Here is a 26,694-nt window from a genome sequence, read left to right as displayed (position 1 = left end):
GTTAGCCTTCTTGGCAACAAGGGCACACTGCTGGCTCATATTCAGCTTCTTGTCCACTGTAACCTGCAGGTCCTTTTCTGGAGAGCTGCTGCTTAGATAATCAGCTCCCAGCCTGCCCTGGTGCATGGGATTGTTCTGTCCTAAGTGCAGGACTTTGCTCTTATCCTTGTTCAACCTCATGAGATTCATTTTTGTCAGATCCTCCAGTTTATCTAGGTCACTCTGAATCCTAGCTCTACCCTCTAGCATATCTACTATTCCTCACAGCTTCGTGTCATTTGCAAGTAATGCAGTTAGTGCAAACTGAGCACTTACCTGGTATGCTTATATATTATACCTGCAGCTTGAATCACTTCAGTAAAGCTGGTGGTGCACCTTGCGTATGGTGTTACTTGTGTGCTTTGTGGAATGAGGGTTCTAGCGTTGTCAGAGTTAGAAGTGGAAATGAATGTCTAGGTAAAAGTGAAAGGGTACTGGTACAGATCCTGAAATACAGTGACAGCCAGCACTTCCTTAAGTGCATCCTCCCAAAAGTTCTGGAGCAGGAGCTGCAGAATGAAATGGACAGGGAATTGTTCCATTTTGAGCAGTGACAGCAGCGGATGCATCAATGGGACTGTCCTGCAGAGGCCTGTTTAAACTTAACCCTGGTTATGTTTTTAGACTTCCTTAAGAAAAAAATCTGCTGGCTTGTAACTGGATATTAAAAGCAGCAGAACGTACTAGCTAACGGTACTCTAATACAAAGCTGCATTCAAGGAAGATTGCTTCCTCTTTTTCACAAGATCTTACACATCATTTGGTAAAAAACATGGGGCTCTGGACCCAATTCAGTAAAGCAGTGAAGCATACTTTTAACACCAGAGACGAACATAGTCCCCCATGAGAAATAGATCTTCATGTGATGACAAATACTTACCTGCATGTTTCATTTAAGCATTAGCGTGTAGACCAATACTTTGTCAAACTCAAAAAAAAAAAATGTAAAGCGAGAAGTTGTTCTAGATACAGTGGTAAGTGTACACACAGTTTTTAATGAGACCAGCAATTTGGTGGCAGAGTTGCCACTTCCTTATAGATTTAACAGTAAGAATTAACAAAAAATCATCTTTTAACATCCTGCTTACCACCAAACAGCTTTGAGGTAAACAGATTATTTCAACTTTTCTCTGAGCCTAGTCTGCATAAAATGAACTGTTCTAAACAGGAGATTTTACCACACCTTCAATTCTCCTATGAAGTTGACCTGTCATTTCTACCCGGGAGAATTTTTACAGTCTTTTCTCTTCTGCCTGAAGAAGGGTGTTTGTGCCTGAAAGCTTGAAATTATAGATATAGACTTTTTTTTTTTTTTTTCAAAAATTGAGTTGGTCTAATAAAAGATGTTACCTCTATCACAAGTCCTGGTCTTCTAACCAGAAAGTCTTCATAATTCCTTGCTGTTATTACTAGACTAGATTACAATAAATTTAATCTGTCAAAGGGATTATTTTATTATTTTTTGGCTAGAATATTAATATTATTAGTGTACAACATAAAAAAATTCTCACTTTCAAACTGGGGAAACAAAATGTAATTTTTAGAGGATCATAGGAAAATAGGGCAGGAAAGGACCTCATAAAGTGATCTAGTCCAGCCCTTCCCTTGAGGCAGCATCATCCTTGGCTAAACCATCCCAGCCAAGTCTTTGTCCAGCCTGCTCTTGAATCTCCATCCTTGGAAGTTTTCTACAGTTTTTCTAGGTAACGTGTTCTGAAACTTGATCACCATCATGATCAGAAAGTTCCTTCCAATCTCCAATCTAAATTTCCCTTGTTGCAGCTTGAGGCTGTTGCTTCTAGTCCTGTACCCTGTGCTCACAGAAATGCCCATCTCCCCACTCTCTTTCACTCTTCAGGTATTTGAACTGTTATCCAACTCTGCCACACTTCAGCCTGACACTTCCCCCTCCCCTGTTGTCTTTTTACCACACAAAATAATCCTACTTCTTTCAGCCTTGCTTTTTACAGAAGGAAACTTGGAATTGTAATAAGTAAATCATAGCAAGAACTATTTTCATTGTCATATAGCATTCCACTTCATTATTATGGGATCTTAGGTATGTACATCGCATTTATTTTAGTGTTGGTAGTAGTTTTTTGTTTTTGTACAATACTGTCTGTTTTCAAAATCTTACCTCCTCCTCATCCATTATACTGGCTTTCATATTCAGCCACACTTCAGATGGAAATGTATACATTGCAATATCAGTATCTGCATCCCATATATTTTAGTCGTATCTTCACTTAAACTCCATCCCAATAAAGAACTTTTGTTCAAAGTTTGTTAGCTGGTTGAGGTCAACCTTTGACCAGCTAACAAGTGATCTACACCCAACCTCGTTCACACTGTGATTTAATGTGTTTTTTAAAAAAACATCTTTTTGTCTAGCATTGACTGATCCAGCCTTCAGTCTTGGTGGTTTAGGCTGTCTGGAGTTAGAAGCGAGCTTATTCAGTCAGAACTTAATTCTGCTCATTAATAGGTTGTGTACACACAAAGCAGCATATTCACTTTGTTTGTCAGCAAGCATATAATAACTAAATACATCTAGTGAAGATTTAGTGTTAAGACTTGGCTATGCTTACTTGCACATGTCCATAATACATAGTTGTCTGTAACAATATTTTGTGATCTGTTAATTTATTTGCTGATTTACAACATCTAGGGATTTGTAATTTGGATTTTTTGGTCATTGTGAATTTACAGGGTTTTCCTACGTTAAGTGACAGTCAGGGAAAACTGTTAACAAGCTCAGTTCTAAATGTAGCTGTTATTATTGTGAAATATAACACAACAATATTCATGTTGTTACTATTACTTTCCTAATTTATTTCTCTACATCCTATCTGAGGTATTTGCAGTGTTTCTTCTGGTATTTATTATGTTGTATTCAGTTACATGTAAGCACAGGGTTCTGAGCCACGAGAAGTGGGCCCTAAAGTTGTAGTTTGTACTAAAATGGAGACTTGACATATTTGAAAGCAGGGCTACAAATGCCTACCAGGTATGTTGCATTTTGATATGCTGCTTAAACTCCTGAAATGAAGCAGCTACGTTTTTTCTTAAACCTTGGGAAGGACTTATAATTCAGTAAAGCATTAAACTGCTGTATACTGAACTATTTTACTGTAGGAATAAATTCCAGATTTTTTTTTTTTTGAAAAGCTTATTGCATAGTTCCACATTCTTAATCAGGGAGCATGGTAGGTTTGAAATACGTTCTGCTCTTCTCTATAAATTAAACGCTTTGTTTTCAAAACAATTATGTATTGTAGGAAGCATTTTCAACTTAAAATTCCCCTGCTGTAACACCACAGTCTGTGCATTGCAGCACTTTTTCCTACCTGCAAGATGGTGCAGTCAGGAAAATGGCTACTGTGAGCCTCAAAGCTGGAATTAGACAGTGTCACTGTAGTCTGAAACAGTGATGCTACTCTACACAAATGAAAACTGTATTACGTGGATTGCCTCTGACATGACACCAACACATTTTGATGGAATATCCTTTCAATTAATGCTCTTAATATGTACATCTTGGTTTTTAAACATAGCTTCCTCCTTAATCATCTTTGCAATCAATTACCCACTGCTTATTTGCAACAGTTTCCTCCTGTTCCTCTTCTAGAACTGTTTAGGGTGTTTCTAAATCCTAGCTTTATTTGGCAATAGATCATTTTTCTCTGATGCAGACAAGTGATTGCATAAGGGATTCAGCAGAAATTAAATTAACCAAGGTCTTCTGAGAATGTGTTTCTATTAAACACTTGCTTTGGTAACAGTGATGGTTTGGTTTTTGTTTTTTAAATAAGTGACCAACTAATTTCTGTTCTCTCCAATGGCATGTGGTGCTTCAGTTTTCAGACTTGGATCATTTAGGTTCTATATCTTCGTAAGTGTAAAGCCATTGCTTTCAAAAGCAAAGTAAATGCTGAAGTGACAAACTAATTCTTCAGGTTGCTTGGTAACTGAAACGCATATTAGAATATAAAAATGCTCTTGAGATAAAGATGTGTGATGTAGACAGATTACTGGAACTAACAGAACACTGAAAGTTTTTAGATAATTGGAACTTATGTTTTTATTACTTTCTATTTAAATAAGCTATTTTAATAAGATGCCATGAAAAATGAATATGTACAGTTGAACTGTATTTTCTTTGGTAGTCTAATAGCTTAGTGGTACAGTTGTACTTTCAGAGTAATTCAGTAGCTCCTTCTCACAAATAATTATATATTGACAACAGGTTTCATAACATTAGGTTTTTTTCTCTCTCTCTCTCCCCCCCCTTATAAAATTCCTCTAGCTTTCCTTTTAGCATTTTATGTGTAAAATATTTAGTTTTTCTCACGCATGAGCCATAGCAGCCTTAACTGAGGCTGGTTGATGTGTTTTTGTTGGTTTTTTTTAAAATTGCATTTAACAGGAAAAATAGCCATAGCAATGTTTTGTAGTTTAATCAGGTTATACGTTTTTCTATGCTTTAATCTGTGTGCATTTGTGGGGTTTTTTGTGTGCATTTAAAGGTTTCAGCAAAGCAATGTCTCAAGCTGGCACTTCTCAGTTTCAAGAAGTCATTCGACAAGAGTTGGAGTATTCAATGAAAGTAGAACTTGACAAAATACTTGCGACTGCACCTTCAAATGAGCTAGAGGTGAGAGTTATAGTGAGGATGTAACCTCAATAATGTAAGAGTATATAATTTCTCTTAATCCAAGTGACTTTTTTTGTGCAGAAAGACCGTCAAAACTAAAGAAAAGGGTAAGATGGTAAGTATAGGAAGAGACATACTGCTTATCTTAAGGGCTAGTAGTGAAGGAATGTTACACTCTTCACTAGCAATAGAATGAACTATTAAACTGGTGACTGAAAGTATGCAAAAAAACAAAGCTCCTTTCTCTTCTTTACCTGCTCCTTGTTTGAGGACAGTAAATTTCAGTAATCGCACAATGAGACTGAAACACTTCTCAGTGTTTAAAAATCATAAAGTAATTAAGATTGCCAGTAAATTGATAGACTTATTAATGGCTCCTTGATGTTATAGTTTAATAATAAATTGACTTATACTGACATTTTTAGCAATCAGTGTGAAACTGCGTAGTTTCTAGGCTTTTTTGGAAAGACCTAACACAGTTTTTATTTTTTTTCAAATTTTTCATGTATTTTTCTTGTAAATGAAAGTGTGCCTGATATAGGGCAGCAGTTGCATAGTCAAACAGTTATAGCCCTTAATATTTAATTTTTTTTAAAAAGAATATGTTGTGATTCTGTGTGGTCTCCAACAAACAAGAGTTATATAGAGATGCCGTGTAAATGGGAGGCTTTAATGGAAAATCTAGGTGATACGGAATTATTACTGAACTTTATTTTTAGTAGTCCCAAGCAATTTTAACAAGTTCTGCAGTAAGCTGGAATGTCTTCCCTTAGGGCCAGGCCAAACTCTAACTCTGGGCTAAAAATTTAAAAACGAAGTGCCTCACATTTTGTGTGTCAGTGTCTTGCTTTTTAGTGGATTCAGAGTATACTCAGCATCATCAGTTTTATTGGGATTTATAGGTGGGTGGTACCCCTTGAAAATTAAACCACTTTTATTTCACAACTGAAATATTTGGCAGAATTTCAGTGGAAAAACTCTCAGCTGTTTCAACTGGAGAAAGTATGTTGTGCTTTCTGGCTGAAGCTGTTATGCAGTGTTATCATGTTTCACCCTAGAGTTATCTGTGTTTAAATGTTGGGTGAAAAGCATGTGTGAGAGTCATTGTATGTCAGGTTTTTGAAGAATGCTTTTGCAATGAAATAAAATAACAAAAATAACTATTTTTAAAACAAAATGTGCTTTTGCTATTTTTCTTTACAGCACACTAAAAAAGACTTGGATGGATTTAAGAAGCTATTCCACAGATTCTTGCAAGAAAAAGGACCATCAGTAGACTGGGGGAAGATTCAGAGACCTCCAGAAGATTCAGTAAGTTCCAATAAAATAACAAAAGGCCAGCCAAGGAATCCTAAAATTGCTGATTGCTGTTTGCTTCCACATCTGTAGTAAGCATGAAATTCTTTAATTACTGCATACTTAAAACAAGTGGGGCAGCTTTTAGTATTATTATTTATTGTGGCAAGAACTAAAACAGACATATTTCCCCCCCCAGAATATTCTTTTTACATTTAACATGTGCCTAGTTCTCCCAGAGTGTTCTTTTGTAAACCTTTTCTTTGCTTAAGGAAAATAGAAATTAATATAGCTTTACTCTTCAACTTCAGGAAAAGGCAACTTATATTGTGTTGGAGGGGGGTGGGGAGAGACATGTACTACATTCTTTGACCCTTTTCCAGTGAACTATGTTAACTGAGGCAAGGCAGTATATTGTGACTTGTTCTCACTAAATATTTTGAAAGTCATGGTAAGTGTGCTGAGTTCTACAACTCCTTTACATTACTGCATATCAAAAAGTTATGTAAAACCAGGGAAATAGAAACATACTGTTAATGGCTTCTCTTTTTTTAGTGTCCTTTTTCTTTTAATGGTGCTAGTGCTTGCTTCGCCTTTAAAATGACTGCTACAAAAAGCACTTTTTCACATGCTTGCTTCAAAGGACAGGTATTCTGTGCTGAACCTGACCCTGTTTTATTGACTCATCTGTGGCTGTAGGCTTTTTCTTAGTGGCTACTTAACAAAGAGTGTAGGCGTGTAACATGAGGATTTTTGTTTTCCTAGAACTGTAGCCTGGTATCTTAAAACTGAACAGAAGTCCCAAGATTCCTGAATGAAAGCTGTTTGCCCTTTGCTGTGTCAGCAGTGACTCAGTTAAGGATCCTGCTTGGCATCTGAAAAAGCAACTTGCTGGGTAGATCCACTCTTGCTTTTGAAAGAACAGAAAAAGGGTATAATCTAGCTAATCCGAGTTTCTTCAGTTCTATTTTTTTCAGCTTTAAAAGCATTTGATGTCAGTTTGATTCTTGTCCTTCTTTAGAGATGTTTTACATGCTTCTAACATTTCAGTATGTCATTGGTTACCAACCAGTGAATCTTGATCCACCGGTAGATCTTGGAGTCCATCTGAGGCTGGGGTGGGGGGCTGGGCTAAGTTGCCTGTGTGCATGTACGTGTGTGCCCTAGCCCAACAGTCAGTCTGTAAGGGAGGGGAGGGGTGGGAGCTAGATTGAGGCCTCTGCAGTGACGGACAGTGCTGCAGAGGCAGGATCGGGGGGTAAGTTGAGTGAGGGCCCTGGCCAGGTGGGACTTACCTACTGGGGAGGCGCACCCCCAAATAATTTTTTCTCCCTCTGCTTTGATCTGCCCCCACCTTCCCCTCCCCACAGACTTACCTACTGGGTGGGTGGCGGTGACGCACGGTAGATCTTGGGTTGCTTTTAAATGCCAAAGGTGATCTCCTACTTGAAAAGGGTGGAAACCACTGTCCTATGTACTGGATAACATAACACTCCACAGTTAGTTTTCTATGTTAAAGGCTAAGCATTAAAATGATTAATGTTCACTTTGTATCTGGTCTGACTGCTGTACACTGTTATATTATGAAATATCAAAATTCAGCAAAATGTTAATCAGAGTTGATTAATACTTGGTAGGTGGATGGATATAATGTAAATATCAGTGTCCTCCAGATCAGAAATATGTGAGGCGGTTTAAGTTGGAAGGCTAGATTAGTACAGAAAAAAAAAAGTATTCGCAAACAGCGGAGAGGTGCTGGCTCTTTCATCCTAAACCTTGATTTCTTTTAGCTTTTGCATATAACCACATCCAAGCACGCATTTTATGATTTCATTCAACAGCTCCTGCACCATCATTCCATTTTGGATTTTTAGTGAGGTATGTGACTAATTCTTAGATGTAATTTTACTGTGTGGTATGAACTCTGAATCGTACCATTCCCCTTTAGTGATAAATATCACTGACCATAATGGCAAGTGAGCAAATAAGAAAAATAAACACCTTCCTAGTTCCTAATGACATAATGATTTAACTAGATAAATGTCTGTGGTGTGAAGGCTGACTTGTACCTTGCTGCATCAATTAATAACTTTCTCCAAAAGTTCAAGTAAAACTTGTCTGCGGATCCTAGGTTAAGTAATGACTCTTTTACATGAGTAACCAGTGAGATGGTTCATGTTATCCTTTAATTCATCTTCTGTTAGTCTCTTGTTGGGGTAAGCAAAATCTTTTACCAGTATTGTGTATGCATGAAAGTATCTTGCCTTAAGTTTGGCACAGTATGCAAAGACAAAAGAAGTGGAGTTCTGCTTGCTTGCAACAGAAATTCACAGTTAATCATCTGTAAAAGTTTGTTACTAGATGTTCCATGATGCAGTCCTTTTAAAAAGATTCTTGCATGCTAGTGTGCTGTTTCTGTGTCAAAAGTTCTGCTATCCAGGAGTCTCTTGCGTTGGTGTCTGGTGGGCTGAGTGGAATTCTAGCACTTCCCCAAAAAAAAAATTCTGACTGTTGCTGACTTTTTGCAAGAACAGTCCTTTGCCTGCCCACTAATGTCCTATCCATGTTTAAGTCCATCACTTCTTTTAGTAAATTAGCATAGGATGCACAGAGAGAGAGAGAGAAGATGAAGGAGGCTCTGCATACAGTGTATTTCATAGTACTGGTGATCTGTAATTTTTTTGCTGGGTAGCATGACTGTTAGATAAATGGTTGCGGTTCTAGCTTTGATCAGGTTTTTAAGTTATGGATAAAAGGAGTACCTGACTGAAAGGGATGAAGAGTCCTAACTTCAGAAATGGACTTTGGACAGTCAGTTCTTCATGACGGATATCTACCTAGGGAGGGGGGGTGGGGAATCCTATGTAAGTGTATTTAGTGCTGTTCATTTCCTTCTTTCTAGTTGCCTCTAGTTCTGAGAGACTGTTTTTGCCATAGTTAAGCTTGTGACTAGTTTACTGTTCTATAATCCTTGAGGTTTTTTGGGGGGGTTTTGTGTTTTTTTAGAACTTTCTAACTTCGTTGTGTAATCCCCAAATACCTCCAAAAAGTGATATGCCAGAGGCTGGAGAGGGCGAGGCACGTAACTACAAATTTTCTCCAATGAGAAGCTGTTTAGATTCTGATAGAATAACTTCTTTTTTTATTAATACTACATCTGATGAGTGCTTTTGCCTGTTTCTGAAAATCGGGTTGCTATATTGCATCTTTAAACCAGAGGCCTCTGGTGGGTGTAATCCAGGATCCATATTTGCAGGAGCTCAAGATGTGCCTAGGTGAAAAGCCTGTGTACCTAGATTGTAAATGATTTGAAAACCTCTAAACAATTTTAACAGCAAATGCTGTATTACTGGCTTAATTCCTCCAGCTATGTCAATAGGATTTCAACCCCGTATATGGGAATGTGTACATTTTGAACTCTGTGCAAGGATCATCTCAACGAGAGCTGCTTTCTGGTGGAGATGAAATGTATAGGACCAGAACCCTAAACTTGCACTTAGCGTCCAAGGTTTGGACAGCAGACATGGCTTTTCTTCCCACCGAAATGTTTGGGATGGTACATCATGGTACATTCATATGTTCATAGATTTCATAGACATTAGGGCTGGCAGGGACTTCGAAAGATCATCGAGTCCAGCCCCCCGCCCCAAGGGCAGGAAGTCAGTTGGGGTCATAGGATCCCAGCAAGATAAGCTGTTCCACGTGCAAGCTGATGTAAACTGTGCTGTGCATACCCCATGCAGTTGTATAAGCAGCAAAATGCGCATCAGTGTGCAGAAAATGGCAGCGGTACACTTTTGAACTAAAACACCTTCTATTTTTACACAAGCAAGTGCTGGGCACTTTGAAAAGTGCCTGGTGCTGCAACACTTACAGTTGTGTAAGTGGCAAAATGTGCATCACTGCTGAAACAATGGCAGCAGTGCACTGTTGAACTAAAACACATAGAAGGTGTCCAGCCCCCTGCCCAAAGGGCAGGAAGTCAGCTGGGGTCATAGGATCCCAGCAAGATAAGCATCCAACTTACTCTTGAAGGTGTTCAATGTAGGTGCTTGAAACACCTCCGATGGCAGACTGTTCCAGACCTTGGGGGCTCGGACAGTAAAGAAATTCTTCCTTATGTCCAGCCTGAAACGGTCTTGCAGGAGTTTGTGACCGTTCAACCTAGTCATCCCTTGGGGCGCTCTGGTGAACAAACGTTCCCCCAGATCCGGTGGTCACCCCTGATAAACTTATAGGAGGCCATCAGATCACCCCTGAGCCTGCGCTTTTCCAGGCTAAAGAGTCCCACGGCTCTCAGCCTGTCATCGTAAGATCTGTTTTCCTGACCTCTGGTCATGTGTGTGGCTCTCCTCTGGACTCTCTCAAGCTTCTCCATGTCCTTTTTGAATTGTGGAGCCCAAAACTGGACGCAGTACTCCAGCTGCGGCCTCACCAAGGCCGAGTACAAGGGGCTTTCCATAGGTGTAGGGCATGACTGAATAAGAAGGCTGTCCAGCCTGCATGCTACTTGGTTTAATCTCAGTAAGTCATGTAATGAAGAAAAAGAACCAGTATCAGGCACTGGTGCCCATGCGCAACTTTTTTTGCCTGGTTGAGAACAAGGCAGTTCTTAAGTGTGCATCCGATATAGTAGATTAATTGAGTAGTTCTGCAAAATTGAGTTTTTTAACATGACTTTGTTTGTAAAATTCTTCCAGAGTCTTTTATGCCTGTTGATGAGCCTGGGTATTATTTCTGTATATGAGGCCATTATAAGCAAACTGCTTTTGTTGGTCTCTCAAATACCTCCCATGCCTTCTTATCTCCCCTTGAACCTGGAACTTACTTCTAAAATCAAGTAGTCAAATGTCAGCCATGGCTCTTTCAAATACTTCCTACAAACTTGCTTCTGCAGTGATGTCTGCCAAAAAAAAAAAGTACTTTTTAAACCGGTTCAAATCCCAAACTCTCAACTTGCACAACATGCATCTTAGTGAATAACTTGGTCATTGTATTTCTGTTAGCCATGTCCTTCCCATCCTTTCTGTTTTAAAGTAGGTCTCTGTCATCACTTTGTTTTTTAAGTCCAGTATTTAACATATAAGCTCCTTAGCAGATCTGTTTTTCCTTCATAAGGTGATGGGGTGTTGGATTCAATGATCTTCCAAGCCTGACTAGAACCGTTGAAGGACAGGCTAGATGTGCCAGTCTTGGACCTCAGTCCTACATGGATCTAAGGATTTGAGTTAAACATGTGAATAAGTCTCTCTTTAGGGTTGGTGCCTGTTCTCAAAGCATTTCCCCTGCTTACCTGCCCTCCTCCCCCAAGCCACATGCACATTTTCTGTTATGCTGAAATGTCTGGGAAGGCCAGGTGATTTAAAGTTTTAAGTTGTCCTTCTCATAGCTTCTGTTGGCCTACGCTTTACATCCTAGGTGGAGTGCCTGGGAGCAATTGTTTGCTCCATTGAGGCCAGGATTTAACACTTTATTAAGGAAAGAGCTAACTTCCACATGTTCTGAATTTCACATTTTAAAAGCTATTTGTACAGAAAGCAAATTCTTCTTTTATGTTCTAGTGGTCAGTATTATGGTAGTTCTTTTTTGTAGTGCTAGACTGTCAAGATTTCAAAGAAATATAATGTGATTTTTAAAAACTAAAATTGTGCTCTTTGGCTAATAGGCAGTGATGGAAGCAGGGGCGTAGTCCTAGGTGGGTCATTTGCAGTATAAATGACTTGCTGTAATATCAGATGTTTGGTCTTTACTAATTCCACCCAGCTTTCCATTCTAGTCATGCCACTGCTGAGCAGACATGGATAGTGCAGTTATCCTTTAAACTTGTTGATTAGCGCTGTTCGTTATGTAGATGAGACGTAATGATATCTTACATGATTGCGAACAGATTTTTTTAAGGCTTACTACTGTATATGAGCAGAGTCCCTACCATTTAACAAAATAGGTTAAGATGGATCTTTTTGTTTACTTGTTTATAAGCTACACTAAAACTGAAAAATAGCCATTTCAACACTTTTTAGATTAAAGCTATACTTATAGCACTTTCATGTGCCTTTTCAGGTTCCTAAACAGCCTGTGGTGCTTGGGTAACTGATCTTTGAGTTGACCTTTTTGAGGTCAAGTTTTTAGTGATGAGGTTGGTAGGATGACTTGATGGATATGTCAGGTATCCGGGTTGTAGTCGTATTGGTCTAGGGTAAAAGGCGATCAGGACTTATAGTAGAGATGACATCTTTCATTAGACCACAAAGATTTTTGCAAAAAAATTTTCTTTAATTGTAAGGTTTTTCGGGCACAACCAGGATATGGTAGTTCTGGATGGCAACCAGTTTGATCAGGGCATGCATTTTGCAAAGGGCATTATCACCTTTTCTAAATGCATGTTCAGAACAGGAAAGCTCTTTTCTTGTCCGGGGGTTGGCTACCTATGCCCTATGGGCCAGATTCAGCCCCCTGGGCTGTGTGATTCACCCTGGATTTGAGGCTTTGGCAGCAGGGGGCTTCAGCTGCAATCATTTTTCCTGTGCCACTGAGGCTAAAGTGGCAGCTGGGTCCTACTGCCTGCCTCTGACCTGTACTGGGTCAGATCAGCCTGCAGCCTAAGAAGGCTGATGATCACTTTTCTTGGTGGCATTTCCACTTCCCTACATCAGTGGTCTCCAGAGTGGGGTACGCAAGACAATTCATTGGGGTGCAGGAAGAAAATATTAGAATTTCTATTTCTATTTATATAAATATACATATATTAGGGGTGCGTGCTCAAATTTTTTACTGATGGGGTGCGCAATCGAAAAAGTTTGGAGACCACTGCCCTAGATAATGGTCTCTTATGCTGCATCAGTTATTTATGCCTTTCTGACAAATCCATACTTGTAACCTGCAGTGTTTTCTACCTTCAGTGTGTGCAGGATACGTCTAAATAAACTACAGAAGTGCCATATCCTGTGTCCTGCTTCTTCCATTTATTCTTTGTGCTTCCTTTTGAAAACTATAGCATAGTCAGTGGACTGTGGATAGAATAAACTTGCTGCAAGCAGATGGTATTCCTGAATAGATATGGTTTGAAATAGTACAGAGGGACTGCCATCAGGTATCAGGTTTTCATTCTGTCTGGTGTGGCACATAAATGTTCTGAAAATCTGCTTGTAAGAAAGATCCTTGCAACGACCTTATGCTGCCTACTTGACTGAAGTCTGAACATATCTATGTAGCTTTGTCAGCCTTGGTCTTTTTCTTTGGCAATTCCCTGCTCAGCTTGAGAGAATTTCCTAATACTGTACAAAGTTAATCTCCTGTGGCTCCCTCCATTCTGGGCCCTCTTTGGATTTGGTAAGTGGAATGAACCATCCTTTCTGTAGAAGCGACTGAAACATCTGGCAGTTTTAAACCGCAGTTCTCATATAATCCTCCTCAGGATGGCAGAGAATGGGAAGCCCTGTCTCACGTAGGTGTAGTAATATAAACATCTCTTGGCAGGAGAAAGAAAGGAGCCTTCTGATGTTGCTTGCAAGCGAATGCAAGGGTATTTGTGCAGGAGGGGAACTGACTGGGTTATTCCCCAGATCTGAATATCATCCTGTCTTGAGCTCCTTAAATCTCTAAGAATCCTGTCTTTTTTTTATCCTCCTTTTATGCGCTCTGTTTTCTTCCACTTATGCTCCGAAGACCTTCTGTAGGAGTGTACTTTTTTCTGCCTAATGAACTGGGGCCTATTACTGTAATTGACTTCACTTTCAATCTTTGAGAATCACTGGAGTACCTCCTTCCTTTGTGACCTAATCATATTGTTGAATGTTGAGATTCATCATAACTCCTGGCTTTTACAGCTGTCTTATTTTTCTTGGCTGATCTTAACAGCCACGTTTCTGCTCCATATGATGGTATTGTTATCTTAATTGAATCAAACACTTGTCTGTCTGTCTGTCTGTCTGTCTTATGCTGACACCCCACCTCAGCCTAAAGCAAGGCATTTGAAGATAGTCCAACATGTCACTTTGGTTTGTTGACACTCAGCTACCCAGTTAGATAAAACTGTTAATCCATGCAGTGTCACACCTTTCCACATGGAGTATTGGCAGGTCACTTCCATTGTTTTACAAGAGACATGCATAATTTTGTTTTTAAAATATCGCAGTTGATTTGATGTAGCATTCCACTGGTTCTATGTTTTGTTTTTTTTTTGCATCTCTTCTAGCATCAGCTGTAAGTAGTTGGCAGTCTAAGCAGTGTAACATAATCTATATACTCAAACTTCTCTAAAACTAGCATTTTTAAAATTAAACTTTAGACTTATTTAAAAACTCTGCATATCGCTTCCCAGAAAAAATTGGATTTTTTGTATAGGCTTTAAATAAAGCAACATTTCAGACTTGAAGGCTTGTTCTGTCTTAACTTTAGTTGAATAAAGTAAGGGTTGCCAGTTATGCCTCTGAAGGACTGCACTGTTAACTGTAGAACGTAAACTGCTTATACAGGCAGTTTGAAATGATACTTTTTTATTTTTAATGTTCTTGGATCTAAGTCTTCAAAGAAATTTGACTCAGAATTTTGAACTTAGCTCCTGAGATTTAGTAACCTTTTCCTTGCTTTGATTGTCTTGGTGTCAGTGGATGTAGTTGGACTGTTCCAACACTGCTCATTGCAAATTGAATTGTAAACTGTAAATTCTGGTGACTGTAAAGAGAAAGTCCAGGAAGCCAGTCTGAGCAAGCCCCCATTGTATGGTTATGGCATGTATAAGTTCCCAACCTTACAGACTTCGCAATGACATTGTTTCAGTGGAGCAAGCCCAGAACACCTATATAAAGCTCCAGTATTTATAACAGACTTGTTTATTGCATGTTCATCAGTAAAGTTGCATGTATTCATCCATATCTTGTAAACCAGTTTCTCATCTTGTCTTGAACAATGCATTCCAGAGACTTGGCAAGCTGAAAGACGCACACATTTTGTACTAGGGAGGCCCTGGTACAGAGTACGTGTTTGCTGGCATCAAATTGAATTTTCATTAAGTCGTGCCTTTCTGGTATGCTTTTACTCTGAGCACCAAGGCGTGTTAAGAGTTTGGTGGTAGCTTAGGATGAGGAAAAATGCGTGCAGAGATTGATTTACCATATAGCTTAGTGTAAGTCCAACATATATCCTTGTTTTTTTTATGGATATACGAAAGTTGAATGCCAATACATGAGTTCCTCTTGTTGATTAGGATAAAGACAAATAAGCATAAATGTTAGCAATAGTACGTTCTACAATTAGATTGACAATCCATATTTCTGGCATATGCCCCCCCCGTCCCCCCCGGGTAAACTTGATCATAGGATGCTGGTGTAGGATTATAGTGCTCTCTATTTGTGGGAGGAGAGAGCTTAAATTCAGGACCTCTAATTTCTTGTGGAGTTCTCCATAAGTCTCACTGAGTGGGAAGGCATGCACCCTGCCAACTACTGTTCATGGAAAAGGCCTGAATGGTAGGAGTTGTGGGATGAAGGGAGCCAAGCTGTTCATAGATGAATGTCAGTCTGTATCTTGCTATCCTTCCTTGGCTATTTCTAAAGAGGGAAAAGAAAAGTAAAAGTTTTGGTAAGAAGATCTCTTGCTGCTTTGAGCCTGCTTTTTACGTTTTCACATTTTAAAGAAAGGGCAGCACCTTTTACTGGCTTTTATTTGGTGCTGTAGAAGCAATCTTGGATAACACAGTCTTTATTAAAATCCAGTTTGGTATGGCATTGCATATGCATGTTGGGAAAGCATAGCCATTGCTCTTTCTCTGAAAGTTCACTGCCTGTTTCTTCAGCTAGTATTATCGGCATGATGTAGGTGGTGATGTCGCTGTCTAATAGCCAGTAACGTGTATTGATTTGTATGCAGTTAGAGCATTCAAAATACTTTGTCTGCTTTGTAGGTTTAATGCATTTGTCTGCATTTTTTGATGCATTTTGGGGGCTTGTATAATCTTTAAATATTTAACTTTGGCACAAAGACACTAATGACAGTAGATTTCTGTATTAAACCTGCTGTTGGATCAAAATAGTACAAGGTTGGGTTTATTTCTCTGGCTTAATATAGTCTTACAACTTCTGTACAGTTTAGAGTATGTTATTTATTATAGTGGTATATGATAAATCCTAGTTTATAGTAATATAAATCAGGATGCTGTAACTAGGTTGAAAAGCTGCCCTGGTACAGTTGTAAAGTCTCTGTTTTTGGTTGGGTTTTTTTTTTTATTACTATTTTATTTTTAAATTGACTGGTTTGAGTGTTCAGCTTTATAACGTACTTGCTGGGAAGACCAGATCAATTTGTTGGTTTGTTTAAGGCATATATGTAAAATCTGTGTGTAAATAGTTTACAACTTGATGTAAGATCCTGGGATAGTAATATTTTAAATCTCTACTTAAACAGAATCGTGGAGCAGAGCTCCTGAAGTACTGATATTAAATTTAGAATCCAGAGGAATCTTGTTGAAGATTCATTTGTCTTTATATTAGTAGCATCAGAGGTAAAAGTTTTATTTGTGGGGTGATGACAGCAGGTCTACATGTATATGCTGAAGGTACTCCCATGCTGTGTTCTCTAGCTTGCACCTTGATAGGCAAGACACAGGAAGAACTTATCCAATCAGGTTTTTTAAAAGTAGGTTCTATGTGGGCTGGCTTATTTTTTCAGTAGGGTTACCACTGAGGCCTGATTTCCCCCCCCCCCCTTTTTTTTTCTGCATAGAAGAGTGTGGTTCATGGGACACACACCTTTCACAGTGTTTCTTATCCAGCAATTTATGAAAAAGCCCACATGCAGGACCTATAGCAAGTTGTTGCAAAAAAAAAGGTCCCACTAGTGGCAGAATCAAGCTTTTTCAAGAGGTAATAGGTAGCCTTACAGTTTATTTGTGCTTAACTTTGTAATTCAGTTTTATATCAGAGCTATGTTTCAAAACACCCATTAAGTAGATAACACTCTTCTGTTTCCTGTTGCTGTCATATGGCACTTTGTCTTGGACTGTACACTGTATCTTCTGGCTTTGGTAACATGATTCTAAAATGTCCCCTGTTTAAGGTAAAATTGATCAGAAATGCCAGATTCTTCCAGTGAAGTGCTATGGATATTTAAACACAAATATCCAGCCTTCACACTGAAACATTTTGGGAGTAGAGATTTGTCCTCAAAAGAATGTTAAATCAGGCTTAGTTATCTGAATCTGAGCAAACATTTTGCTTGTAGGGGAGATAATAAAATAGTGGAGTTACTTCAGTTTATTGCATCATGGCCCTCAAACTGTGTTTGTGTTGTGCAATAACACTAACTAAGAAAAAGATGATATCATTTTTTTTATAGAACATTTACCATATGTCCTTCTGATTACACAGGAGGTATAATTCCAGTAATGTAAGGGAGTCCTCCTAATCTGCCACCTGTGGCATTCATTGTTTGGCAATACACTGGGGGAGTTTTCCATATCTAGCTAGGAGTAGGACTTTTTTGTTCCCCTGTAGCATAGGCTTTTTTTCTTCTTATCTCCGGGTCAGCCAAAGCAATCATAAGTTCTAAACTTTTTCAGATCATACTGGTTGTAACTTTGCTGCAGACCAAGCACATTCTTTTGACCAAAACTGAAATAAATTCTGTACTGTTCATGCTACACGTTTTGCTTTTTTTCAAACATCAGAAATTTGGTTATAGTGTGTTTAAATTTCTAAAAGACATTATGCAGCCTTATTTGGTTTGGTCTAGTAGTTCTTGAATGATCGCTGTTGCTTTAACATTACCTTGATTTTGGTGTTATGGGTTTGAGAGGAGGCTTTTGCTAATCAAAGTAGCAGCAGTTTCCATTGTAAAACCTGTTTTGTATTCCACTTCAAAGTCCAGAAAAAGTCTTGCTGGCTTTAAAATCTATAGGTTATATCTACTATCAAGGTAGACCTTCTCTGTAAAGTTTGATGCCAGTTGGATGGGGCACCTTGCAAATAGAGGGGTTGAGATCTGAACTTCATTTTTTCCACTTTGCCATCTACCAGTGAGGAGGAGGATTACTTTCATTAGCTTGTTTAAAGACTGACTTGGAATTTATTGAAATTTTGCCAGAGGTGTTAGCTCTCGTGACTGAAGTGCAAAAAGTCAGAGGACTTCTACAAAGGAAAGCCAATCTGCTTTCTTGTAGAGAGACACTTCAAGTGGGAGACTTGTCAGTGGGCGGGTGGCTTGGATTTGTTTAAAAGGCTTGCAAGAGGGGTCTTGCCTCCTGCAGACCTGAGGAAAGATCATGGTGAGTATGGAATGTTTGCTTGGTCTGTTCCCTACATCTGTTCACACCTATTCCATACCCTCTGTGGTCTAGGATTGGGAAGTGAAGGAGTATCATCATTTAAATAAAATTGATAATGCTGTAGACAGAAAGGTCAATTAAAAATACATTTTTCCAAGAAGAGAGCTGGTTTATCGCAAGCTGTACACTATAAGCTTTTCAGGCAAGGACTTTTTCTTTTTTCTTTCTATTTTTTTAAACATGCTTATGATATACTAAGCACTTCAGAGTCATACTTTGCAAATAAACAAGTGTGGGTATTTGTTGCCAACAAAGCTAATTGGCAGTTTTGAGTGGATATGGCTTATGGGTGAAGGCCACTTCCTTTCAGTTAAAAGCTTGAGTCTCAACAAAGAGCAGTTCAGAACTCAACTGTTGACCTTTTGAGTTGCAGGAACTTATAGTGACATCTCTTTGGCAGGGCAGGGTCACTGAGAGCTGCCTAAAGATACTAGTTGGGGGCAGGCTTAAGCCATATCAGCCACTTCTGACAATGTGTTTTATTTGCTTTTTCTGTAATTGCTGCTTTCTTATAGATTCAGCCCTATGAGAAGATAAAGGCCCGAGGGCTGCCTGATAACATAGCATCAGTCTTGAACAAACTGGTTGTTGTGAAACTCAATGGAGGCTTGGGCACCAGCATGGGCTGTAAAGGCCCCAAGAGTCTTATTGGGGTGCGGAATGAGAACACCTTCTTGGACCTGACAGTTCAGCAGATTGAGGTGCGTAACACTCTTGTGCTGTTCCAACAAAGGCTACAAAGTGAGACTAATGGGTTAGAGATTACTGTACCGTTTATATAAATCTGAGATTCTTGCTAGTATTAGAACTTGTCTTCTGACAAATCTGGTACTCCTTTAAAAGAAGAAACTGGCCAGCTGTGTGGGATTGTTTTGTCTGCCTAACCAGGAAACTAGAACTGGATCACTGATCTGCTCTTGGTGTTAGTGGAGCCTGGGGATGCTGGGTCCAAATGGACTGCCGCTTTCATTAACAGAGGGAAGGGGATCCTGTAACGTCCTTGAGTAGAGATACCAGTGGAGGGGAGATGGGGTTTCCCCAGTTGTACTGGGGATGTGGAGAACTGCACCAAAAAGAGAGGGTAACAGTTAAAATGTGGCACATCTTAGGTGGGTGAAATAGTTCAAGTACTTCCTGTTCAAGCACGGGAAGTACTTGAACACCTCTGTCAATAGCTATGTTAGATTCTTCCACGGTAGCAAGTGGGCCTGCAAACTACACTCTTCAGCTGGCACTTCCAAAACACCATTGTTGTGAGTCTTCCCGTAGGCAGGTCATTCCAGTAGTCTTGTGTGAAGGTAAACACTTTAATTTCTTCACTGAAACTTAGGGCATGCAACAACTAAGATCCTGTCTGGTGTTCCCTATTTGTTTCTTAGATACACATGGGTCTGGAAAGTTGACTTCCTAATAGCTGCTCACTGTAGATAGAGAAGCTGCACTTAATATAAGCTGTTGTAATATCGGCCTCTTGCTACAGATATTATAAAACAAGGCTTGTCATTTTTAATTGCTTGTTTCGCTAAAAGTTATTTTAATAGAGCCTAGCTCTTGCAGTAGGCTGAAGAAAGTGATCATGTGCCCATAATTTTTTCAGTGCAACACTAACAGGAAATTGAGCGAGTGAACAGTACTTGGAGTGAAAGTCTTTTCCAGAATTCTTTCAGTGGGTTTTCTGGTTCTTTCTACATGAGAAAATAGCTCTCGTGTTTTAGCTGTTCGTAGATGCTTTTTGAATAGCAAATACTGTAACATTGTAACTGCTCCATACTCTTGATGTTGTTCATGCCATGGATCTGCAGAGAAGCTTGAAAGCAATAACTGTGGGTGGAAGATTATAATATATTTTTTAAAGGACCTACTTAGAGGTCCAATTGTGAAAGCTCTAAATTGCTGATCAAGGTAGAGATAAGGGCATGAAGACTTCTGAAAAGAACTTTTTAGAGAGGAGGGAGCACAATATTCTGGATATGATTATCCAAGATAAAGCAGGGTGTACTTTTATGACTTGTGTGTAATAGCTACTTAAAATTGGGTAATTAACAGAATTGTAGTCTTGACCTCCTCCCCCGCCCATATATAAGTTTTAGACCTCCAGTAATTGTGTTGATCATAACTTTTTTTTGTAGTTACAGAGACAGCTTTCCACTTATCAAAACAATTGGCAATAAATAAACAAAAGCAATCTTTCCCTCCAACTTTTAAAAACAGATTGGGAATAACGAATGAAAAAAATGAAAACTTGAGATTCTAGATTGCAAAAATAAAAGCCAGTAATTCTTGCTGAATATGTGCTTTTTTCCCCTCCCGCAGCATCTAAACAAAACCTACAACACAGATGTTCCTCTTGTTCTAATGAACTCCTTCAATACTGATGAAGACACAAAGAAAATCTTGCAGAAATACAGCCATAGCCGTGTGAAAATCTATACTTTCAATCAAAGCAGGTATTGGAGAATCTTTCTCCTGTCTTGGAGTCAAAAACAATCAATACTTTTAAGAAACTACCTTTATTATTTGGCCTTCATTGTAATAGCTTACTTTCATGCTCAACCTTTTTGAAGCTTTAACAACTAAGGAGGCCCAAGAAGTCAGAATATTTCATAAAAGCAAAATGTGAAAAATGTGACTTTTGGGGAAAGAATTTTCAGAAATTTGGGGGCTTGTTCTCACAACTTGTCCTTGACGGCCAAAGGGTTGAGGTTGGCTGTAGTAGGGTGCAAAGGTCATGGAGTGACTTGTAACCTAACCTTCTTGCCAAGAATAAAGTTTGTCTTAAGGGGGTTGTGGGATTTTAGAGTTTGTTCTTCAGTTGATTACCAGTTTCCTGCAAGGGCATATTGTATGTTCTGAGCCTGTGTGGAAGAGGCTTGCTTCAGACTCTGTCTAGTGTGGCTTTCTAAAGTTCCTACTGAATTAAATATGAATGCCAAAGTAGACAGCATCTTAGTTTCTAGTCCAGGTACAGGCTGGGAGCACAGACTCTTCCAGGTTTTGAGCATCTAATTAACTAGCCTTGGAAGTCTTATAACTTTTAAAGCATACCAAATCTGTAGTATCCCAGGTGGCTATGTTATTACACTGTGTTTTGTACTTTATGCTCTGTACCAGCCTGACCTTGGATAATATCTAATGAAATTTGTTGTTTTGTAGGTATCCGAGAATTAATAAGGAGACTCTGCTGCCAATAGCCAAGGATGTATCTTATTCAGGAGAGAGTACAGAGGCGTGGTATCCGCCAGGGCATGGTGACATCTATGCCAGTTTCTATAATTCTGGCCTGCTGGATACTCTGATCGGAGAGGGGAAGGAGTACATATTTGTGTCTAATATCGATAACTTGGGTGCAACTGTGGATCTTTATATTCTTAACCATCTGATGAACCCACCCAATGGAAAACGGTGTGAATTTGTCATGGAGGTCACCAATAAAACCAGAGCAGATGTAAAGGTAAATAGAAATTTGTCTAACTTGGATCATCCATTTTAAATTGTTTTATTTCTCTCCTACATTAATAAATTAAGCCAGGGGTGTCAAAGCTCTGGCCCACAGAGTCCTATCATTTAGCCTGTGTTATCTGTGGATCTTGGACTAGACCTGCACACCACATGTGGCATGCCCTGGATGGCTTGTGTACTGCATGCAGTGTGCACTGGCCCCAGCCCCATGTACTGCAGATGGGTGCCTGGGCTTTGACTTTAGTTCTGATCCAGTCTGCAGACCTGCCCTATGCCGCTCATCCAGCCCATGGATTCTAGTGAATTTGACACCCCTAAATCTAGCTATAATTTGAATACCACTGGAAGCAGCTTTAAGAGTTGCAAGCTTTGCAGTCAGTTGCAAAGCAGTCGGCAATTCTATGGCTAACTTTTAAAAGTGATACAGCAGGAACTTCAGTTTTAGTCCAAGGTCTGATAACCTTTGTACCCATATCACATACAGCTCCCACCTTGTGTGTCCTACTGTATGGGCCCCACAAGTTTTCAGTCTCAGGGCACAACTACCCCGCCTTTCCTATGTTAGATGGGAGCCTTAGTCTGGTGAAAGTGGAGAACCACACAGTAAGAACAATGTTTTCATTGCTGCTTTAGATCTGCCTGAATGACTTGCATAGTCTTATTTAACAATACAGCATATGTTAAAATTCTAACCTTGAATTAGGCTCCTGCCCTAACCAGTAGCTTGTAGAGAGAGTGTGGGTCAAGCCTGGGTCTTTGCATAGTCGGGGGTCAGTTGTAAAACAATTTGAGAGATCTTTATGCTAGGAATGTTTACTACGTGTCCCAAACTGGTTCTGCACCAACACACCTGCTCATGCAATAGCCTTGTCCCATGTTCTTTAACCATGGGGGGAGAACACTGCTTGTCCCAGATTTATTTAACACTGTTATCAAGGATCTGCCTTGCACTGCATTTTTTTTTGTGTTTTGAGGGTTTAAGGATAGGACTTTCTGATACTCATGGCTGTTTAAGGACAAGGGGTTGATATTGCTATTGTAGCAATTGCTAGGTTGCTGGAAATATTCAGCTGACTGGAATAGCTTTGTTTCAATCATTATTTCCTTCTGTGGGGAGTGTTTGAACTAGATCCTACAATGCAAGCTAGCAGTCATCCATTGTTTCGTTATGCATCTCACGCCAAGGGTGATTTTTAAGCAGAGTAAAATTTCCAAAGACTCCTAAGAGATCTAGCGCAGACAGATAAAATGTTTATAGAGCTTTAAGCACTATAAATTGAGTGGACAGATGATGCACAAAGTTGATATACTTCAGGCTAGCTCATAGCGCTATAGAAATGACCCTACATGAATTGGGGATAACTGAAGCATGTGTATAACTGAAGGACATCACCATGATGCTTTTAGCTGAGAGGCAGTTGTGTGTCTATATGTTATTGAGGTGTTACAGACTAAAAGCACTTCGTAAGAGTTAGCTGTCCATACCCCTAAACACACCTGAAAATTACTACAATCTAGGAGTCGCCTATTAACTATTAGTAGAATAAGCAGCGGATACATGCTATTAGAAAGTTCTTCCTCTATGCCAGTATCATGGGCAGTGTGAGTGTTTAAACATGTGAATGTTCTCGCCAGTTCGTACTATAAGTTTGTATACCAGATTTAGTTACTTTGATATTACAGTGCTAGGGGCAGACATGGGTCAGAGTTCAAATGGTGTCTGAGCAGTAGGTTTATAGACTTAAAAAAAAATCCTTGCAGTTGTATGTACTTAAATTTGTTTTGCCTCTTGCAGGGTGGCACGCTCACACAGTATGAAAATAAACTGAGACTGGTAGAAATAGCTCAGGTCCCAAAACCACACGTTGATGAATTCAAATCTGTGTCAAAATTCAAAATATTCAATACAAACAACTTGTGGATTTCTCTGTCTGCAGTTAAACGATTGCAAGAGCAGAATGCTATTGATATGGAGATCATTGTGAACCCAAAGGTAAGCAGGTTGGAAGAATTTTCAGGGAGCACCTGAGATTGTACAGAACAGTTCATGTGCATCTAACTGTCTTGAACTTCTACTGTTTCCTGAATGTCATATTCTACAGTGCTGCCTCCTTTTAAAATGGAGCATCAGTTTTTGGACTATGCAGATCTGATCATGAGCACCTCCTAGTCTCCTGGCCATGTTCATGGTACAACTTTCTCTTTCAGACTTTGGACGGAGGCTTAAATATTATTCAGTTGGAAACCGCAGTTGGTGCTGCTGTTAAAAGTTTTGAAAATTCTCTGGGCATAAATGTACCTCGCAGCCGTTTTCTGCCAGTCAAGACAACATCGGATCTCTTGCTTGTGATGTCCAACCTGTATAGTCTTAATGCTGGATCCCTAACAATGAGTGAGAAACGTGAATTTCCAACTGTGCCTCTGGTCAAACTGGGAAGCTCTTTCACCAAGGTAAACTCCTAAAGCTACACCGTTTGTTTAAGGGATGTAGAAAATGAAATGCTCTGCACATTTATTTGATTTCATCTGTATGCCACCATCACTTAAAACAAACAAACAAACAAACAAAAAAACGGCTTAGGGTTGCTTACAGTTAATGCAAATGAATGATAAAACCAGATGAAATTAAAATATTTAGCAATAAAATTCTCAGACACTACCCCAAATAGCAATCTATCAGTAGTTGATTGATTGGGTTGAGTTACTTTGAGAGGTTCTCAACCTTTTTGAACTCCAAAGCATCCCTTGCTGGACTTGATTCACAAAAAGTATGGAAGGATACCTTAAGCTGAGCGCCTGCTGTATGAGGCGCAAGGGTTTTTAGTAGTGTCTTTTGTCTATATAGTTGGGAGAGATGCTGGACAGGCAGCTGGGCATGAAGTGGTTCTTGTCAGGTTTCCCTCTTAAGTATGTGGAGTAAGCATGTGTCTTGTTTTAAGTTGATCTCTTTTGGAATAGGTTAAGTGAAACATGTTTCTCAGTTTGTCTCAAGGTCTCTGGTGTAGTTGTCATACATTTGAAGTTGAGTGTATCAAGCCGGGGGTTGTAGATGGGAGTCCCCTGTGGATATGTTTTTTGCATAAGCTGAGGAAGTAGGGGTTTAAGTGCAGTCTGGCTGTTATGGATTTTCCATTGTAAATGGCAAATGTCAACATCTTCTGAGTTGTGATAGGGTTGTTGTAGCTGTATGGCTCAAGAAATATCTGAGGTGTGAGTTTTTCAGTGATATCTTTTATTGGATCAGTTGTCTAGTTGGGTGAAATATTGGCCAAACTTTTAGGTGTAAAGCACTCTTCTTCAGGTCACTGCGTTTTTACAGGTAAGTAGCTTTAAACATTTGTATATTCCTATTTGCTAGTTATTTTATGCTACATCATCCTTTGTTTCACCTGAAAAAAGGCTAAATGGGATTTTGCTCATTCTAGAGTTCAGTTTAAAGCAGGGGTGAGCAAGATAAGGTCCACTAGGCCATTCTATCCAGCCTGCGGGGGCCCCCAAAAATTTAGAAAACTAGTATTTTTCTGCCCCTGACTACCCATCGTGTGGCCCTCAGTGGCTTGCCAAAACTCAGTAAGAGGCCCTCTACCCAAAATAATTGCCCGCTCCTGGTTTAAAGTCTCTCCCCTACACAGCATTCACTGCTATTACTCTAATCTAAAACTAGGTTGTAGCACAAGTCACACTGCTGTAAGTTGACTTTTGGATCTAGCCCTTCCAGACGTGGTCAATGTGTGGCACATAGCAGATTGGTTTGGTAGGTGAAAGGGAAGGCAGCAGAAAACAGCAGATTGGGCAGAGGAGGGGATGGTAGTGGCATTTGGAGGCTAGGGACTTTGTGTGGCACACCTGCAAAAGTTTGCTCTATCTGATGCAGCATGTCTTTTGGGATATGTTCCTTATGACAGCAGGTAGCAACGCTTATTAAGGGCTTATTAAGCCTGACTGGCTTTTATATTTATTCCCATCCTTTCTAAACACTTGTTGCAGCATTTTCTCCTGATATTAAGCTCCTTTTAAAAAAATGTATAGGAAAACATACCTTCTAATTCTGCTTGGTTTTTGCTTTGAAAGGTTCAAGATTACCTGAGGAGGTTTGAAAGTATACCAGACATGCTTGAACTGGATCATCTCACAGTTTCAGGGGATGTTACATTTGGGAAGAACGTTTCATTAAAGGTGTGTATGGTGAATGGGACCAACTTGTGTACGTGTGGAGAGCTTTGTCCGTTGATCTGTGATAATCCTGTGATAATGCATAAAGAATTGTAATAGGGAAGCCTCTTTTCTGAGACCATAAACTATGCATGCTAATATGAATTGGAAACGTTTCAGTCCCTTGACCAAAATAATGCTGGACTGACCATGTGTAAAGAGTATAGCAAATGTATGAACCCTTCTAAAGGTATGAGTTGTCACAGATTAAAACTGTTGTTGGTAACTGCCCTTACAAGTCACACAGATGAGAACAAGCAGGTATAAGCTAGCTTTACATGTACTGCGTGGGAAGAGCAGACTGTGCTCTTCAGTTTACCTTTGAATAACTAACTTATGCACCCATAAGTAAGGCAGAGGTGGTTAGCTAGGTTAATCTGAAGAATAGCAGGGTACCACCTTAGACTGTTTCAGAGGCATGGGCTTGTTTGCATCTGACAAAATTGTCTATTGTGTGGACTTGCAGAAAGAAAAGAATACTGTGAGGTATTCACTTCTAATGTATGTAGCACTTACAGAATACTAGGCCAAACTACAGTTGCAGTTTTCTGGGTTTTATCTGTAAAGTGTCTCAAACAAAAATAATATGCCCCTTCCCAGCCCATGGAGTAAAATCACTTGCCCTATTTTACAGGTGAGAAGCTGAGGCATAAATTTGCATTGGGATCTTGAGAGAAAGGGAGTAAACCCAAGTTAGCACCTACACTGCTTGTCC

At 39.4% G+C, this 26,694-nt stretch overlaps 1 protein-coding gene across 2 annotated transcripts in view; it reads left to right on the top strand.

Moving 5' to 3' along the window:
- Positions 1–26,694, top strand: part of UGP2 (UDP-glucose pyrophosphorylase 2) — a 33,746-nt gene that overhangs the window by 5,514 nt on the left and 1,538 nt on the right. For both annotated transcript variants that reach the window (XM_019549187.1, XM_019549186.1), the window contains exons 2-9: positions 4,566–4,693; positions 5,897–6,004; positions 18,824–19,009; positions 20,622–20,755; positions 21,462–21,759; positions 23,563–23,760; positions 23,976–24,218; positions 25,839–25,943. In XM_019549187.1, the coding sequence (XP_019404732.1) occupies positions 4,580–4,693; positions 5,897–6,004; positions 18,824–19,009; positions 20,622–20,755; positions 21,462–21,759; positions 23,563–23,760; positions 23,976–24,218; positions 25,839–25,943 (1,386 nt within the window). In that variant the 5' untranslated portion in view covers positions 4,566–4,579. The remainder of the gene's footprint in view (positions 1–4,565; positions 4,694–5,896; positions 6,005–18,823; positions 19,010–20,621; positions 20,756–21,461; positions 21,760–23,562; positions 23,761–23,975; positions 24,219–25,838; positions 25,944–26,694) is intronic.

Source organism: Crocodylus porosus, unplaced genomic scaffold (assembly GCF_001723895.1).
Source record: "Crocodylus porosus isolate Cpor-Errol unplaced genomic scaffold, CroPor_comp1, whole genome shotgun sequence".
NCBI classification, from domain to species: domain Eukaryota; kingdom Metazoa; phylum Chordata; order Crocodylia; family Crocodylidae; genus Crocodylus; species Crocodylus porosus.
The sequence above is the reverse complement of the archived record's forward strand: the minus strand, read 5'-3'. Positions and strand labels throughout refer to the sequence as shown.